General features: G+C 39.6%; 1 protein-coding gene across 2 annotated transcripts; it reads right to left on the bottom strand.

Annotated features, from left to right (window-relative positions):
* Nucleotides 1–598: 598 nt before the first annotated feature.
* tagapb (T cell activation RhoGTPase activating protein b) lies at nucleotides 599–19,268 on the bottom strand. 2 transcript variants are annotated; one of them, XM_044049365.1, is made up of 14 exons: nucleotides 19,059–19,268; nucleotides 15,523–15,608; nucleotides 9,733–9,903; nucleotides 7,682–7,846; nucleotides 6,019–6,060; nucleotides 5,715–5,799; nucleotides 5,569–5,622; nucleotides 5,152–5,221; nucleotides 4,752–4,906; nucleotides 4,333–4,494; nucleotides 3,468–3,577; nucleotides 2,995–3,181; nucleotides 2,642–2,723; nucleotides 599–2,533 (listed from the first exon to the last, which is right to left on the bottom strand). In XM_044049365.1, exons 1-14 carry the CDS (start codon nucleotides 19,122–19,124, stop codon nucleotides 1,434–1,436), a joined length of 2,535 nt encoding a protein of 844 aa, XP_043905300.1. In that variant the 5' UTR covers nucleotides 19,125–19,268; the 3' UTR covers nucleotides 599–1,433. The 2 variants fall into 2 exon arrangements, with proteins under 2 accessions (XP_043905300.1, XP_043905301.1); XM_044049366.1 differs by lacking the exon at nucleotides 19,059–19,268 and adding an exon at nucleotides 15,754–17,078.
* Nucleotides 19,269–20,113: the final 845 nt, after the last annotated feature.

Genomic DNA, 20,113 nt, shown 5'->3' with positions numbered 1-20,113 from the left:
AACCAAACCACACTTCATTTCTAATACTTCCTCTCCGAAAATCACGAGATGTCAGCTCTCCCTTAATTTGTCAAACATAACGCACCTTAAAACGTTAAAACTGAGGTGGTGTTCTGTTGCAAGATCTTCCTGGTTTTTTTCGTTCTTTCCCCTTTTACCTGAAAATGAAGAGATTTGAACAAACGTGTCACTGACTCATACTTAATAATAATAATATTTGTTTTCATATCATATGTTATTTGTGCGTGCACACCTACTGGGATGCATGTTACAGTAGTCTTATCACCCCTACATTGTGTTGTAGGGGTCAATCTCCTCATTGCACCGCTGGTTCTTTTTTGGATGAATTAAATCAATTTGCAGAGGAAGGAAGATGAGATGGCATCGTGCAGTCAGGCACAAGAGGAACAGCAATTCAGAGAAAAACCAAATCTGCCATGTGACCGTGTCTGGCTTCCTTTGCGTCAGCCTGCACCAGAACATACTGTTCTCTCATTGAGCCTTGTTAGCAACTGTTGTGCAACACAAGAGAAAACAGAGGTTGAGCCAAACTACAAAATCTTTACACAGACACCTTTTTTTTTACTTTGTAACATTTCTTTTATTGACATATTTTTACCCAAAGAAACCTCACCAAAGGTCATAGATATCTACAGTAATTGACTTCTAAAAGCATAGTTAATTATCAGAAAAGAAAGTGCTTTCATGTAGTTAGAGGAGACATCGAAGGGGTTATAAAAACATACTGTACACATCACTAAAAAACAAACTAATAGCATATTTTCATCCACAGCAAAGTGTGATTTCATAGCTTCATTGTGACAGACTAAATACAAACAAAATATCATTTTAATATTTGTACTCTAAATAGTACTACTTGGACAGTGCCACCACAGTGACAGCACATTAATTCAAAGTGAAAACAGTGGGAAAATGAATAAACTACACATTTATATACACAGGGTTGCTCAGTAAAACGTACCAAATGAATGCAGGTGGCAAGTAGCTGCCTAATGTGATGTAATCATTCAAAATTTAGATCTCTATAGGTTAGGATGTCAGCCTCGCTAACCTCTTATGTCCGTGTGAAGTGGCCGGGAAAGAATAGCGAGCTGCAGGTTCACTTGATTCTGTGATCTGTGGAAAAGATCCATATATTTGGCACCCCACCGTTGTGGTACCAAGCACACTGCGGCTCCGCTCCTGCAGGTTGGAGCTAGAATCATCATTTACGCACAACGTTAGGGAGGCCGCCTCTAAAACAAAGCTTGTCTAAAGAGCCAAAGGCTAGAAAGAAAGAAAGAAAGATCACAGAATACTCGATATCGCATTTTTCTTCTTCTTTGTGGAATTCATTGGTGAGCTGGTATGACATCACAATGCTAATTTAAGTACCCCGGCACGATGAGCTGAACTGCCCTGTACTAACACATTCAAACATAAGACTCCTTAGCGTAAGAGAATTCCTCAAACACGGGCTGACTGCATCTCCGTGACAGGACCTCGCGGTGACCTCTGGACACTGACTCAGACATGGCTCTCTGGCGGAAAGGGACACTCTTGTCCTGAGGGAAACTGTCAATGCAATGAGTGCTGGGATGCAAGTCGTAATTCACAGAGGACGGACGGGACCGCCGCACTATGGCGTCTTGTACAGTCATTGCCCCGTACTGTGGGGGAAGTCCCGCATTCTGCACCGCCTGCTCATACGAGGGAGGCCTGCAGGGCAGCCGGCTGTCCACCTGTTTGAACACCTCGATGACCGACAGAGGTTGTGTCTTGTGCAGAAGCTCCGTGGGTGTGTCCGCCTCACTCTGAGAGTCCTCCTGGAGCGTTTCACAAGGGAAGGAGTTTTCCTTCTGCGAGTCTCTCTTCATGCTGCTCCGACTGAAGGCCCCTAAGCTCCTGGTCCTCATGAGAACTTTATTGGCCACTCTCATGGACTGTGAACGTCTCTTCTCATCTGCAATCGGTCGGGCAATGTCCTGTTGAGACTTTGCAGCCACTGAAGGCTGGTTTGTGTTGTTCGCTCTCCTGGGGCAGACCGGTGACCCCAAAGGGGAGCTGGTGAAAACTGAGCCCTCAGACTGGTTTGAGGCAGTGCTCTCTAGTGAAGAGCTCGAGCAGTCTTTGACCCGATGACCTGTCGTGTACGGCAGTGGATAGGACAGGACAGACCTGGGTCGCGCTCGCCCTTCAAGCAGGAAGGAGTCATCGGAGATCTGCTTCCTCAGAGGCTGCTCCTCAAAGTCCCTCGTCTCCATGGAGAAGTCCTCGTGGCTCCTGGCATGGCCGCCGTGCATACCCTCGAGATTAGGTGAGATGAGGATGATGGGCTCGGAGCAGCGGCGGTTGTATGGCGGCTTTAATTTGAAGTAGGGGTCTGACGCCCACGAAGTGGTGGTAGTGGTGCAGAGAGAGGACGACGAGCCACATTCTTCACGTGTAGGAGAGGAACCTTCTCCTGCTTCCCCGTCTCCATCGGGGTCAGTGCTGTCATATGCGGAGTCATGATGCTGGGAGGACAGAGAGTCTGCAGGGGGAGGAGGAACAGATTAGAAGACATATTCATATGTAAATCATAAGAAATTCACATTTTTATTTTCCTGTTGATGGTAGGAGCTATAACGTGTAAATATACCTTCATCAGTATCCAGCAGGTTGGGGATATTCTCTCCAAGTATTTCACAGTGCTCGATCAGGACCTGTGTCAGCTCTGTGACCTGCAGGCAACCAGCAACAGAAAACATCTTAAATCAAATGAACAACATTTGACAGCGCATTCTGAAAACCAGAGTTGATCAAATAAATAAAAGGACAAATGAATTAACAGTTGATAAGAGGTTGCCTCACTGTCTGATTTAGCATCTGACTAAACAAACACTCTGAGCGAGAATAATCTCACTTGTGAAACCGTTCTGAGGTTTCTCTGCACTGTGAACCGCAAAAGCTTCAAAGTGTCAAAAATAAGAAATCCATGACAACACCGCCTACCTTCATCATCTTGTCCTTCTGCTCAACCAGCGGAGAGTTGTCCAGCTGCAGCAGACTGGGGGCGATGCACACCGCCAGGTTGTAGGCGTCCATCTTGTTGATGTCAGCGCTCTCAAGGATGTGATGGAGGACGCAGACGAGATGCTGGAGGAGGAGCTTATTGTGCACCGGGAGCTTGTCTACGACCCTGGTTGGCAAGTAGCAAAAAAAAAAAAAGGGGGAAGGAAGGAAAAAAGAGAACAAGAAGATTAGTTTGGCGCACTTTTTTTTTTATTAAAGGTTCTTCCTTTTTTGAAACAGAAGACATATTAAAAAGAGAAGTAGTTTATGCTCAGTCTAACAAAACTCCCCATGAAAAAAACACAAAAACATTCATGAAAATACCACTGGATTTTCCCGCATACATAAAGGTCAAATATAAATACAGGAGAATGGGCTCTGTCTAATCTCTTTATCGGCCATTGATTACTTACTTTTTGATTTCCAGAGCTCTCTGCTGAGCGTCCTCGTTGCCCAGAGCTGCAATCCACTTATCATAAAGCTCGGACACCAGCAGGCTGCCGGGAAGTTCCTTCAGGAAACTCTATAATGGACAAGAGAAGAACAACGATGAGACAGAGATACTTAGAAATACACTGTAATTATTAGGCACTGCAACTGATGGAAGTCTGTCCTTTAAATCCTGTATTTTGACAAACTCTTAAAGAAAGACAAATGTCTACACTGACATAACTTCATCTACAAAACCATCTTTGGACTGGACACAAACTTTCAGACAGTCAAATCCTCTCAGTTGTTAAATTACTTTTAGGTATGAAGTGAGAGTCTGTTGGTAAATTCTCTTTTTATTCCGGTGCTATTTAAAGTTAATTTGCTCATGTATTTATCCCTTATGACTTTTACTGCTTTGAGATTCAATGTCCTGCTATTTTGCAGACAGTGTCCAGTGCAGAGCTTTGTCTCAATGAGATCACTTCTATAAACAAAGGTTAAACAAAACAACCAAAACTTTAAGCATGCCTTGGAGAAGCATCCCACATTATAATCCATGCTATACCTGCATACTACATGAAGTAGAGTGCTTTTGCTCACTTTTTGGTACTTGTAAGGATATTTCAGTGTAAATGCACATTGGGTTTTTTTAAGTGAAATTGTGAATACAGGATTTTTAATGCTATAGTGGTCTTGCTACTGTATTAAAATACACTGTGTAGTGGCAGTATGCTAAACTAGTAGTATGGAAGTAGTAACTGTGGATGTGGTACTTGTGGTGACAATGGTCAGGTGACCTAGCACGCTCGTTAGCAGTGGTAGTAAGTAACAGGTAAGAGAACGTACTTTGAGAAGCCCGATGAGCAGTACCACAGGCTGGCCCACCAGGTCCACCTCCACGCCGCTGTTGAGCTGCTCTCTGACGTCCTTCATGTTCTTGTTGTTGCACGGTTTTCGAAACACTCCCTCCGTGGTCGGTCCCCTCTTCCTCAGCAACACCAGCATCTCCTGGTGAGAGGAGCAGGGGCAGAGGAGGTGAGGTTTTCATAGTTAAGACAAAAACAGGCCGTGTGTGTGTGTGTGTGTGTGTTTCCTGTTTGAAGAGTTTCTTAGAACTACCAAGTGTCAAATGACAAAATGTGTGCTACAAGCAGGTGTTTGTCTTCTCATTCACACACACACACACACACACAGGAATATCAAAGTGCCTAAAATGAGAAGAAATTATATTGAAATTGGACATTTGTGGTTGAAAGGCAACTTACTGTGACTGGTTTGGGAAGTGAGCATTCGTCTGTGCATATCTTGCAGAGGGGCTGTCCAAACAACTGAGTCTTTGTGTCTGCTTCTGTGCGACTTGCTTTGTAGATGAAGCTGGAGCCCTTTCTGAACCTCCTCACCACTTGGCCCCACTTTTTTTCTGTGGAGACAAAAAAATACAACATTTGTTATTCCTTTATTTTTAAACCCTGAGCCATAAAAGTGCAACAGTCCAGTCACAGCCAATGTGTCACAACAACGATGCTTTCTTCACTTGTTCAGTCTTATCAGTAGTTAAGTTTCCTCTGTCTGTGCCTCTCGCTCTCTCTCTCTCTCGTCTCTGCACATGGCACATTTACCGCACCCCTCCCAGCGACACAGCTGTCGTTCAAATTTCAAACTCACCAGTGGGATGCGTCAGCTTCTCCTCTTCATTATTCAACTCTTTCGAAAGACCAGCTAACTTTGCGTCGCCCTGGCAACAAAAAATTACAAAAAAGACATGGGGTTATGAATTTGCCAAGGTAAGTGTTATTTTTTTCAGTCAGCATGTGACACACACACACACACACATACACACACACACACTCTTCATGCCTACTGTAGTGACATGTGAATGAGCTGGACTTGTATAACCAGACCTCAAAGGTCCCTAACAGCAGCTGACAATCAACTATATATATTATTAACACAGCTTATAGTTACATAATCTTTATCAAAGTAACATCATTGATTATAATGTATTCAAAAATATTTAAAAACACAAATTCACCTTGAAAAAAGAAAAACAAAAAAAAACACAATGAGAGGGGTTTTACTTACATCGAGTGGGAACTCAATGACTTGTTCCATGCCACCTCCTGTTAGAGTTTTAGTCTGGAACATAGTGAAAAGGAAGGGACCGGTTAGTGGCGTCCATTAGTGGGATCTCTTTTTAATCAATAGTATGTTCTACGTTAGACACGTACTGCAATGCTGCCACTCAACACCTTCATGAGGACGTCTGGAGGTGAAAAGGCACAGCCGGCTCTCGCGTTTGCGTCTTTAATTTTTCTGTGATGACAAAATAATGAACATTTGTTTTTGAGCATACACATTTTTTTTTACATCATTTAATACAAGCACATGTACATCTTTAGCCTTGAAGTGGAACAATATAATGCTATTACATAATGAGTAAAAATGAACAGAATCTCCACCGTTTGAGGATGCTATTGTTATGTTATAAACCGACAAAATGTTACAAATAAAGTAATGAATTAAGTTGCGTACCTGTGAAGAGTATCTAACCAGCGTTCTTTAACCTCAGGCGAGCTGTGGGCGAAATAACAGCATGGTGTGAGTTACTATTCCACACAGAGAGTCAAACACGCCAGGAGATACAGTGGGAGGACTGAGACAAGTGTGAATGCCAGGGCCTCTTTTAACAACTCTGGTGGAAACTGTAACTCAGTCATGGGAACAGGAAGCAGCGTCACGGCGGGCCCCGACCAGTCGCCTTCCACTTCCTCCTTTAACCAAGGTTTGCTGCAGCTGCGTGTGCATCAGTGGAAACATGAGGATGGAACAGATACATGTGCCTACACGTACATACACCTGTATGCAGAGTTTAACCTTCCTTTGCAACTTTGACCTCATTAACAACACGCACTCTGCGGCACCGTATGGCTGCACAGGTGGCAGCGACGTCAACATGTGAGCAAGTGGTTTCTGACGATGCTTCGTGATCGACTCTTGCTCTGTGAAACTTTTACACAGTGAATCATTACCAGAGTCTGACAATCAATCAGACGATTTCACCTCATTTCCAGACTATCAAGTCAAAGCTCGCCGTTGAGTTCCTCGTCTTCTTGGAATAAAAGAGCGGGATAGAAAGAGCCACACGTTTTGCCTTCATGACTAGAACCGTGGGCGTCAATGAATATGAAGACGAATAACTGGCAGTCTTTCGTAACTGGATTGGTGCCAATTAAGTGCATCAAATGCCATTTTTACTACCAATTTCTCTGTCTAGACAATGATGATGCTGTGTTTCTCCAGTGCTTCACTTTAGTGTAAGAGCCATTATTTCTTGAAAAAGGCAGCTGAGGTCAGTCCGATCACATGAAGCCCAGTTCATCAGGCCAATGCACTTCCCTTTTTTTGCAACCTTGTGTCTTGTGATGCAGTAGATGGAGTCACTTTCTTTTTGCTGCTTCCCCCTTTTTTTCCCGATTGAGGCCACAGACGGCATGACCATTAACGACATTTGTGATTGCTCAGGTTTCACAGATGACGCAGTAAATGACAACAAACACAGGCAGAAAGCCACTGTGTGTGCTCTCCTGTTCATATGGGAGCCACTTCGACGGTTTTACGGGAAATGTTTTTAAGAAATACACCAGTCCTCATTATGGAGCCAGTTCAGCTTAGCTTAGCATAAACACTACAATTTAAGGTTATTTCTGGTCAAAAGCCATGGAAACCATGGGGTGAATAAACACAGACTGGGAACTGGTTACTATTTTTACTTAAGTCATGTGGTACTGAGAGTCATTTTTAGATTCTAGGCTGCACGTGTTCTCACTTGTTTCCATTTATTTGCACACTGGAACAAAGTTGTGTGTTTAAAGTGGAACAAAGCATTGTTATACATAATAATAACAATGATATATATATATACATATGTATATGTATATATATATATATATTTCTATATATACATGTATGTATATATACATATGTATATGTATATATGTATATATATACATATATATATATATATATATATATATATATATATATATATATATATATATATATATATATATACACATATATATATATATTTTAAATAAAAAAATGTAAGGGTTTAATTTTAATTTTTAGATCAAATATTGCCATTAGGGCCACGTTTAGAGCATGAGAAAGGAAAGATGTTTGTGTGTCAGCTCACCGAAAACACACCAAACAAAACGAGAGAGCCCAGGCCAAAACAACTGTCACCCTCAGGTCAATGTCTCCGATTGTTCCCTCCTCTTCCTCTGCATCATCTTCGAATCCATAAAGCCAGATGTCCTCAAGATTCACTCTGTGCTTCAAACGATAGCTGGCAGTCGATCTGTTGAAAGGAAACACAGACAAAGGCAGTTGTCCTTTAAATAATCAAAAAAAACAAAAACAAAAAAGGGTCCTGTATTTGTTGAGGATTAAAAACCAAGGTTTTTACTCATGTTCTTTGTCCACAAAGATCGTTTTCTGCACATGGCACAAAGTGATTAAAACATATAAACACAATTTCAATTTCAGTCATTAAGGATGTGACCATAGTGAAATGTAACAACACCCGTCAATATTCGTGTGCGTAACATAACTCCACCCCGTCTACACTGATGTATCTTTATCCTTTAGCACTTATCGATTGGAAAGAACAAATAACAGTCATATAGTGCAAAGGAAGGAGTGAGGATTGGGGATTCAAGAGGTATTGTTGTGTAGACATTGAAGGTAGAAGCACATAGTGTATTCATGGATGGATTAACTCTGTGGGATCCACATGAACTGATCCTGACAAGACCCAGCATGTGTTTTTTTAGGAACACACTGAAGATTATTGAAGGCTTTGTTAGAGGTTTTTTTTTCCCAGATTACAAATACTGCATTGTTATCTGTTGCCAAGTGAAATATAAATAAATAAATAAACTATTTTCAATGCAAATAGATGGGTTGAGTCACAGGTGAGAGGATGAGTAAAAGAAATACCGACATCTCTGACACCATTTTGGGCAGTAGTTTAGCACAACGGAAAACATTTAATAATTTTTTCCCATGTTATTGTTTGGTTCAGTGCTGCGTTTTAGTTCAAATTTGTTAAACCTCTCAGTTTAGAGTTCCACACTTTCTCAAATCTGTTCAGAGTTCACCTCTGTTTGTTGTCATTTTTTATATGTTTTTGGTTTGCTTTTTTGGGTTGGATTGGATGTTGTGCTACTGAATATTGGGGCACACCCAGGCCGTTACAAACTGTTGAGATGTTCATGTACATCCTTTTCCTCTGGCCTGGAGGTCTGTTTGACAATGAAGCGTCTGGAGAAAAAACACCTAAAAAGGACTACAGCCACAGAAGTCATTGTAGGAGTACTTACATGATTAGTGAACAGCACTTACTGTATAAAGTATGACTCATTTTTACTCTTTGCAGCACCAAACATTAGACAGTCATGTCTGATGATGACAGAATCATATAAAAACTATAAAAAGAGTGGTTTACTGTATTGTATCATAATTCTGGTTGTGTTGTCTACTGGAACTGTGGGCAGGTTGTGGTACAGAGATGATCGTGGCTCTCCTCCCACTGAAGAGCCTTACTTCAAACATCTACTGGCGTTGATAAACAGCTTGAACCTGACTAAGCTGAGGAGCAGCTGAAAACATGTTTACTGTAATTGCATTTGTAAAAATGCTGTTTCCATCCCACAGAAACAACAGAATGTTTATTTTACACAATATTAATTGTAATAACAATGAGGCAAGTTGTCTTTAAGTATTGATTTTGAGATAAATGGATGTATGTCACTCACATGTTTGTTTTATCGGCAGCAAAACTACAGCTGAAGTGCTTGAAATAACTTCTTTTTTTCAGAGAAAACCGTTTTGAGTTTCCCCCTCATGTGACTCCACTCAAAGGGAAGCACCAGACTTTCATCTTGTTATTTAAAGTCAGAGGCTAAACAGGTATATACATGTACAGTGAGATGGGAGATTCCCTTGGAAAATTCCCATACACACAGCCTGTAGTTCAAAAATACACATATTATTTGCACTTCCTCTTTCACTCTCCCGTGACAAGCATACAAATATGTGTCATTTTTAGCAGACAGGTTTCAGTTAGTGTTTTCTAGTCTGATTTAAGAGTTTCTCTGTGGCAACTGATTGCGCCTTAATGGAAATAACTGGTAATCACCACTTATTCTCAGTATTCTGTAGATTAAAATCCAAGAAACTTACTTAAGTTTGGCAAAAATGATGGCTTTGTTAAAGAGGAAGAGGTGTCTCTCCCGGGTCTTTGTGTGATCAGTGACCTGAACGCACTCGTCCAGCAGCAGCTCTCCGTTTTCACAGCTGAGTCCAAAGACGAACGGACTCTGTTCCACGGACACCCAGCAGGACGCCTCCTCCCTGAGCAAGTGGACACACAAAAGAAGGAGTTTGACAGGGATGGGGGTGTGGGGGGGGGCTTGACATCCTGCAGTCCATTTTGAGGTGATTATATTATTTGTCTGATACATGAAAGGGATACAATTCTTTTAATTTTAATTAAATTTTAACCAAACTGTACGTGGAAAATTTAACTTCCTAGTCTGATATTATAATCTTGTATACAATGTGCAAAAACAAAGCTGTTGTAGATGCAATTTATCATTTTACACTTTGGTTTGAATTTTCTTACTCCATAGACAGTCTCCTATTTGACAATATCAGCTGTCAGCCACACTGTGTCCACTCAAACGCGCTGCGCTTCATTATCTATTCCCCTTTCAAAAGGAAACATTATCTACAAAATTGACATCACGTCGTATTTAAGAAGAGCTGAAACCATTAACTCCTCAGGAAAGGTTCTTTTTTACTGACGTTATAATTCAAGTGAGAAGTAGAAGAATTCAAATGGACCTCTCTTTGCAATCAGAGAGTGGCTATTCAACATATTTTTACTTCCCGAGTGACTTCACTGAGGAAACCTGAAGACTGCATTTTTCATATGTGGTTTATTGTCACACCAAAATGTATGGCAATGAACTGCAGCATCATAACAATAATAGTTTCATAGCAAATTCCCCCAGCTGTTTCCCAGATGAATAGCTATTTCCTTTTTAATACCCTGCACACATTTTGCATTACGAAAGTGTGATTAGCGTGATATGAAAGATGTTTAAGAACTAAATTGATATTCAGGAGACTGGCACATTGCTAATTCCAAATTTAAAACTAATATTCAACGACATTTGCTCACAATTAACGTGTTACCAAAGACTTGAGAGAGCATAACTTATTCTTGGTTCAAAGCAATGGTTTCTTGGGCAAAGGGAATTCAGATTATAACTCACTGAACTGCCTGTGCCCAAATAGGCCAACTAATGTAGTATTTCTGCAAAAAAGAAAAGATAAAATTCTAAATTATGCTGTTATATTATGTCAAATTGATGCTTGAATCACTGCTGCTCTAAATGGTTTCAAAATGGAAAATCTGAGGGGTTGAGAGTTGACAGTAATCCACATCAAAATGTTATGTAATTATGTCATGAGTCTTTTTAGTAGATAATGAATCAAAGTTGGTAAAAAAAAATCTGCAATCTGCAACGGAGTTTCTGACATAACCCGTGGCCGGTTCTGCAAATATAACACAGCCAATACGATCAGCTCTAATCAATATCTTCCAAGATTATGATCCTTCGCTAAAATTAAATATAGCCAGACATGAAGCTTTAATCTGAAGGGAAAATGTCAGGTCTGTGTATAAAGGCATCGCTCAGCCAAAGGGGATCAATATATAAAAGTCAGTAACCTGATCTGGTTTAATTAACAAAGATCACTCTTAATATCAATCTGGTATTAACTGACTTTTTTATATATATTTAATGTAGGTTTATGTGTCTCTCTAATCTCTGTGGCTCTTTTTCTGTAATCTCAAATTTCCACCCTTCCTTTGCTTTATTGGAGAAAAATCATCTCATTGGCCCTTTTATAGTTTTCTGCCTAAAATACTTTGATGATAAAATGATCTGTGAATGACTATCTCTTTAAAAAGAGAGGTGTAATTATAGACTTGTTATATATTTATTTTATTTTCTGTTGTGTAGTATATGCCAGATTACAGCCATTGACTCATTTAAATCTGTAGTTCATTGATGTGGATGAGGTGGATGAAACAAACAAAAGGAAGTACAAGAACAAACACAGAGCAATAGAACAGAATAGAATAGACAGAAGAGACAGAATATAATAGAACAGAACAGAAAAGAATAGAAAGACATGATTCTTAATGTCAGTGCAATGAAAGGTAATGCAACATATACAATAATAAAGTAATGGCAATATGAAATTCATGTCAAAGATCATTTTGTTCCCTATTCTATTGTGGTTCAAGATGGTTAGACATGTTGTTTATCTCTAATGTCTTCAGCATGCAAGTCAAGGTGTAAAGGAGACAAATAGCAGGTGTTGTTTGTTCTTAATCATAATGAAACCAGTTTTGGTCAAATTTTTTCTTCCCACTGCTGGGGGTTCGGGGCTGAAATTCAAATGCGACAACACAGGTACTTTCCCTGTGGCATGTATGACCTTCTCAAGGTGACACATAAAATGCGTGCAGTAAATAAAACAACTGGAAAAACTCAAGCTGCCGTTTGTCAATTTGTGTATGAAGCAAAACAAAATGTAAAACTGTTATTACTCGGGGAGTAAGAAAATGAGTGTATTTGAGGGACAGCTCAAGTTGGACGGTGTGGAGATAAAGTAAGAGAGGCAAGGTTGCGATGGTGTGGTCACATGCAGAGGAAGGATAGTGATTATACTGGACAAAGGATGTTAAAGATGGAGCTGCCGAGGAAAGAGGAAGACCACAGAGAAGGTTCATGGGTGTTGTGAAGGAGGACATGAAGACAGGATAAACTGTTAGTCCACAGAAGTTTACTATCTTTTCAAAAGAAAAACTCAAGGACTGGTAAGATTAGCTCCATGTTCTGTCTGAACTATAGTGGAGAAGATAAAAATGACTCTTGCTCTCTGCACCTGCAGTGGTCCCACTACAGTGAAACTAACACTCATGAGTCATACACCCACTCAAGGAAATGCCCCGTAGGAGTTTAGTGTGACAGTGGGCTTTCTCTGACATTTCATTTCACTGCTTTTATGGACTTGCCCATTACGTTCTCTGGTGGTCTCTGCGCATGTAGCCTCTACGGCGTCAACAACTCTCAAAGGTTAAAGGGTTAAACCTGAGAAAATGGAGGCGGTGCAGAGGAGAATGTGACAATCTGTAGGTGTCTTCTAATGTTAAACTATTCTTAAAGGCACTTTACTTTGTAAGGTCAAGAACCCCTTACCTCATCTGACCATGAAATTTCATTGGGCAATTTCAGTTCTATAATAACAATAAAGATGATTTCCTTTTCTTTTCTTGGCAACAGTGGAGAGATAAAAAAAGACTAAAGCTAAAGATTAGAATTACAGATCCAAAAAAATCTATAATGACAGGCAGTTACCATGGGAACTTCTGAGGATGAACACATTTTTTCTCTCTTCATTGTTGCTATTTTCAATGGACAGAAACAACAAAACTTCAGGCAAAACCTTGAAACTGATTTTATGGTTTATACACAAGTGCATTAGTGCAAAGTACATAAAATTTATGTATTGGTCTTTTGTTATGTTGTTATTAAAGAGGGTTCTATCACAAGTCATGTTACAGTGTTGTAGCAGCGGCTCAGTGGTACAGTGGGATGTCTTTCGACTGCACTGCCATAAAAATGCAGACTATTTTTTGTATTATTGCCCAGCCTTCAATCCGACTGAGATTTTGTTTGTAGAATAATAACTTAAATCAAACAGGGTTTTTTCTTGATGGGACCACTGAAGCACTGCCACTAACTTTGTGATAATTTGTCTTCTTATTATTCTTATTCTTCACAGAATCTGAATCTAGTGACACGTCCAATGCAGTTATACTCAAAGCCAGACCATAACACTTTCCTACTCAGTTGGAGGCTCCTCCTTGTACATGTTTCTTGAACCTTATTTGCAAGATCCACCTTGGACTGAACACATCTCAGTGTTTGATTTTGTATTATTTCCATTTTTTTAACAATATTTTTGATGCTCATCCATTATCAGTCACGGACAACATAAATATTCTTCAAAACACTTCAGCTTATTCAGAACCTGTCTCACATCTCATTACACATAGAACAATTTGGCTTTTTTATTATATTTTAAAGGGCTTTGCCTTTAAGATGATGCAAGTAAATTAAACCAAAATTGCAATTAATCAATGCGTCCACATGCTGCCTTTCAGACACACTGACATTGTGACAGTTTGCGGTGCATTTGTGTCACAACAAACATTTATCATAATATCACTGTTGCTATTTTTACGCCCCCTGCTGGACAACTTGGTAATTACTTAACAGTCTGACCTGCACTGCTAGGCTGTATATTTTGAACATGAATGGGTTTTAAAGTTATCAGATGAGTCGATGAATTGTTTCAATACCTCTTTAACCAAAACAATATTGTATTGCTAAAATATAAATATTATTGTTATTGGTGAATTTTACAAATTTACATTTAAAAAAAATAACCTGAAAAAATTATAGTTATTTACTTGCATTCCTGAACAGAAAATTTAGTTTTAGTGGTTGAATGTTATGTAGGTGGTCTCATAAACTTGTTAAGTACTGCATATTAAAAACATAACATCACTCAAGGTGATTTATATATAATAATAATAAGAATAAAATGTAAATATATGAAGAACTCGCCAACCTTTATTTTTTCCACTAAAAGGCATCTGGTGAATATGACCATTTCTCTGTTTTTTTTTTATATTTTTTATTTTCATTATCAATGTTTCAACCCAAACACTGAGAAGTCAGAACTCACTCTTATATATATATATATATATCTTGTAGTTTATATGGACATTATGTCATATGCCTTTTCTTGGCCATTATGATTTTTCTTTTTTATTGATTTGGAACTTGCTATGAATTACGCTATCCAATATCCCCTTCTATTTTCTAAATCCAGTCCGGTATTATAGAAGTAATTTTAGATAAACTAGCATCCAATGCATGTAGCTTTGTGTTCAGTCTGTCAATACTGTCAATCTTGCTTGTTATCCTACGTGACAACCTCAGAGAGAAAATAAAAAGTGTGGTTGACCTTGTCCCCCTGACTACATACAAAAAGAGTAGTTTTTTCAGTAGTTATGAAAGGAATAGTGATGGGTTTTTTTCCCCTTTGCTTTACTGAAATTGTGTCTTCTTAAAACCTTCCACCTTCTATGACGTAACCATGCGAAACTTTAAATGAATGAATTCTTCATATTGCGCTGATTGTACATAAAAAGGAAAATAATCTGTTTTTCCTGACACCTGAGACCCTTTCATATGTTTCCTAGAAATAATTGATCTACTCCATGTGGGGGAGGCTCCTGGAGATTACTTATAATGTGAACCTCACTAGTTCATCTGGATAAGATGTTTGGTGGAAGGTGTATAATGATCCAACATCAAGCATCAATTGTATATCATATTTGTATGTGCCTTCTTTTTTTATGCATGTATTTGTATTGCACATTCATTAATTTTATTTATTTATTTCACACATATTGCATGTATGTATGGGAATATGTTGGGGGCATTGTTGCAACTCTGGTGTGTGTTCTGTATTTAGAGATTGTTCTAATCAGCATGGAGCTTTAAACTGTCACAACAAATAGACATATAGTTGTAAAAAATAAAATAACTAATAAGTAGCTAGGAAGCAGTTAAATTTCGCAACAAGTAAACCAAACCTTGCTGCAGATCAACTGCACCAGTTGTATCACACTTTATTGAATCTCGAGAACACTTGAGAAAATATGAAGCGTTTCAGGTGAAGACACTTGACATTCTACTGTTCATCAGTGGGAAATTTAAATCTCACTTAATCTCTGCTGCAGGACACGAATAAAGTGCAAGGCAGAAAATAAACGCGTTTGGTGGAGGGGGAAAATATTAAAAATAACAATGTACACACCTGATAGGAGACCATGGCATCCCAAGTGCTTTCCCAAAGACCAGTGAAGGGGCAGAGCGTCGCCTCTGAGCCAAGTGCTTGAAGTGCTGCAAGACAACAGAGAACGGAATATATCTTCATACTGTATATCAGATACTAGTCATCAGTCACATGTGCTACACATGTGGTCAAACCAGTAAAAAAACATGAAAAACATCAAAAAACATGTTAGAATGTTAGTCAGGTTGGTACCTTGAGGTGGTGCGCTCAGTCGCAGCGGCTCTGATCAACCCTCCGTCTGACCTCAACATTTCGTTGTGCAATACCAATTGTTGTATAACGACAATAAAGATCCTTTCCTTTGCTTTCCTGTACTCTTCTGAGCAGGTCACTCACAGAAGGTCTCAACCTTCTGCGCCAGCTCTTGTGTGCGACCTGTGTTTGACTACCTTCGACATGGAATTCTCTGCAGAATATGAGACACTTGACACACAAATTAAATAAGACCAAGCAGTACAGTGTAACTCGGTATGTTATGCAGTGTTTCCATTATCAAATGAGGTGAAAGTTACCAAAATTACACATCTGAACCATGCCATGTTGAACCTCTAGATCACTGGTTTATCCTTTTGATTTATTTGGCTTTTTAGTTTGTATAATGTATGGCTATTTAAGCAGTTGATGCAGTACAGTAAAAATGTCTGATTTGCAGTATGATATGACATAGATGTCCTGAACACAACATTGTCAGAAGTCTGGTCAGAACCTATGAAGAAGGTAGTTTCTATTAAATCTCAGTTAATAATTTTTTCGATTAAAAAGTACCAAAATGGGACTTTTAACTTGACTTATCTTTAAAACTGTAAAGACACATGTCTGTATCCAGTACACTAGTAGATATCAATGTGCTGAACAAAACTGCAGAACTTATAGAGAACATTCTGCATACATAGCTGTGAGGCGTGTCAGACAGCACAGCAGAAATGTGACGAAGCAAACACTAAAGCTGCTAGCAAGCTAACGAACGTTCGTCCGAGGCTAGATGAGCTAGCTAGCAGGACAAAAAACAAACCTGCTCAAAACTCGGTGTTACACCTCCCACCACTCTCCTACATCACAAACAAATGCCTTACCTTTATCCTGTGGCCGTTTTTCTTCCTCTATTTTATTCTTCTTACCTTTTTCTTCCCCACTTAGATCATTTCTTTTGGGTGCCATAACGCCGTTTGCCATTAACATCCTCACAAACGATGTGTAACTGACTGTGTCACTGTCAATCATTCCCATCAACCTGTCTCTCTCACACGACAGTGCAGATTTTGACTTAATTATGCCACAAAAATACCTGCTACACCTTATCATCGCAGCTTATTAGGGCCCGAGCCCTATTGTATTTTTTTCCCTCCCCCAAAGAATCGCATTTTTTACATACTAAATGTTGGTGAAAACATACGAAACTGGTGAAAATGTTTATAAAATAAGGAAAACACATAAAAATGGTGCAGAAGTCTCAGTAGTGCATCCAACGTTGCACTAAATCCCACAAAATCCCCTGGTGGAAACATGTCACAGCCCAAGACAAAACAAAACAAAACAAAATAATTTAATTTAGCCGCCATTTCGCCACAAAACAGGAAGTGGCCCATAACTTTGCCGCACCTTGACCAATCTGCTCAAAAGAGACCCGGCCAAAAAATATCAGCACATGAAAACTGAGTCAAGGGCATAGCGCCACCTGGTTGAATGGCAGCATGTGTGAGGGCCCGCATAAAGCATATAATGTCTTTAATAAACACACGAGACAGCTACAATGCGAGCAAAAAAAGGTAACCCACACAGCAGTTTGGCAACATTAGACACCATTCCATTCAAAGTGAACAAGAAGCATTTCAGTTGTGTGAATCAGTCTTGACCAATGACCAACACACTGGCACTGGAGAGAATGACCTTTTCCGAGAGCTCCATTTGTACAGTGTGCTGTTAAGGCCTAGTCCGATTTTTTGACGTAGTCTTAAATGTAACTGAATCTAATCTGCAAAGGATCCTTTGTTAGCGCCCTTGAGTGTGCATCAATGTTCTTCTTTCTACATTCTCGATAAGAAAACATTGGTGAATCTCAGCATCTTTGGATAAGCTACATCGGTAGATTTTATACAAATAAATACTTCATTACAATTCTTGATGTATGAGTGTCCTTTTAGTATTCAATGTCAAATTATGATCTCTGTTAGAGAGGTTAAATTAAGGTAGTGGAAGTACAGGTCTCAACTCACCTCAGCTACCAAAATAGATTATTAAAGAAATTGTGTTCACTCTGTAATGAGCGTATACAGCATGAAACGCTCCATAAACCCACTGACAATACTGAAGGGAGTCCTTATATTGATCAATGATTATGCTGCTAAGCAACAAGATTGTGAGATACGGCTGTGTGAGATTGTGAGACATGACTTAAGCCATAGTACTGAATAAGAAAGGGCTTAAGTCTAACAGCAGCTGCTGTAAATCCTGTGTGCACAGGGAGGTATTGATCCAACCCATGTGTATACAGTCACATTAATGTTCAATTATGGGATGATACAGAGTTCTGTCATGAACAGGGCTTTGGGGATTGAAATTTTAACCTTGAAGAAAAATGTTATGTTTCACTGCCGCTTAATGTGTGAACAAATCTACAGCTAAAAATGAAATAATATAAAAAACAACTGCTATTCAAAGTGAAAAGAAATATATTCCCCACAGCAATATATCACCAGCAGGGAGATAAAAGGATTTTTTTGGCTCATAATTTAATATAAAGAAAGCTATGGGTATGTATTGTTGCCTATGCACAGTGCATTTCTTTGTAGAAGCAACTTTTGTAGTTTCATTGCACACATTCTCTTTGTTGACATGTGACACCGTCCTGGGAGAGGGTTTTTTCTCACTCGATGTGAGGGTCTGACAGAGGGTGTCACAGTAAAACCCTACGAAACAGATTGTTATTGCGATGTTGAGCTATAGAAATAAAATTGACTTGACTCGACCTGACTCTTTGCTAAACTCAAAAGCTGCAGCAAAAACACCATGTTGCCACATGATATTATGAACAGTCTGCATCTTCCTGATTTCACAAATCATGAAGCTACGGAACTCAAATAGTCCAAATTGGGTGACGCAATGTCACAAATTTGTACAGAAAAGGCTGAGCAATGAACGGTGGGAGGAGCTTAGTGTAAGTGAGTGAGAAAGATGGTAAGATTGCGTGTTTATTGCACTCTTGTTGGTTACCTCTAGTACTAACATCACGTGAGTGAGGAACGTAAAGAAAAATTATCCAGCAACCCAAAAAAATTTAAAATGTGAACACACCATCATTAGTTGTCCCCACTGATAAGGCATTATTAGAGTGCCTGCAAGTCACCTTTTTGGTTAAATTGATGTTTTGATTATTAAGATTTTTACACAATCTTAGGTGAGTGTGTGTCTCCGTGTGTGTGTGTGTGTCAGATTCTTTTGACTGCAACAATTAAAAACCTCCTGTGTCCTGTGCCATCGGATCGTCGATCAATACTTACAGGACGCAGAGAATCATCGTAGCTTCCTCGCCTCGTTGCTGCAATCCCATAACCTACAGCGTCCATGCTGAAGTCTCCCTGGGTGAGTCGGCCCTTGACCCCTGGCGTTCTGGGCTGTTTGTGTCGTTGGTTGGCGACGTTTCACTCTGTAGAGTAGAAGAGAAGCAGTTTGCGTCTCACTTTGAGGGCTCTGCTGTGGGGAATGATGCCTCCTCGTCTGCACAGCAGCCTCTTCTAAACGCTGCTAATGAGGTTTAGAACAATGGAGGCAAGGCTGGCACACAAAAGAGGGAATGGGGTTTTATGTGAATGACCTGGACCTACAGTGTTACTCTGATCTGAGCCACCACGCACTCCCCCCCACCTCCCCCCAAAACCCTCTCCATCCACCCCCACACTGCTACGCTCCAGCGAGGTCGCTGCGACTCATAATGACATTGCCGTGTGTTCCATCAGGGCCACGTCCCCATTTCCAGGCTAACGAGGGTGAGATGCTGTGACAGACATTGCATATGACAAACAGGGTCATCAGATCCCATCCACCCCACCCCCTTTATATTCATATGACATGAATAGTGGCACACACAGAAGCTCTATTTGTCTTTCTAATGTTGAGCTTGAAAAATAGATCGATAGATGCATTTGAGATCAAAGCAGCTTGTTGATGTTTGTATCGTGTGGTGACTTTTTTGATTGGACAAAATCTCCTATTCCTGTACAACAACAGTGGGGTTTTTTGGGGCTGTTTTCTGACTCTAAACCGTTAATACACTCTTTTCACATGCAGTAAATTGCAAATAATTGTGAGTGGAAATAATTGAGTGGAAAAATGGGCACTTTGTTACAGGACATTTTCTGGCCCATTTATGGCTACAATAAGCCAAAAAAAAAAAAAAAGGCCAGGCGGACATTTTGAGGCTTAGGTTTTAAAGGTTTAAGATAATAAATGTGCTATATTTTAAAAGTTCAGTGATTAAAAGTTAGGTAATGAAATAATGTTAACATGGCAGGATTAAAAATAATGAAACACTAGGGCAATAAAATTGTGGAGCCAT

The sequence above is a fragment of the Solea senegalensis genome, linkage group LG17 (assembly GCF_019176455.1).
Source record: "Solea senegalensis isolate Sse05_10M linkage group LG17, IFAPA_SoseM_1, whole genome shotgun sequence".
Lineage (NCBI taxonomy): Eukaryota > Metazoa > Chordata > Actinopteri > Pleuronectiformes > Soleidae > Solea > Solea senegalensis.
Note: the sequence above shows the minus strand (reverse complement) of the source record. Positions and strands in the feature narration are given on the sequence as shown.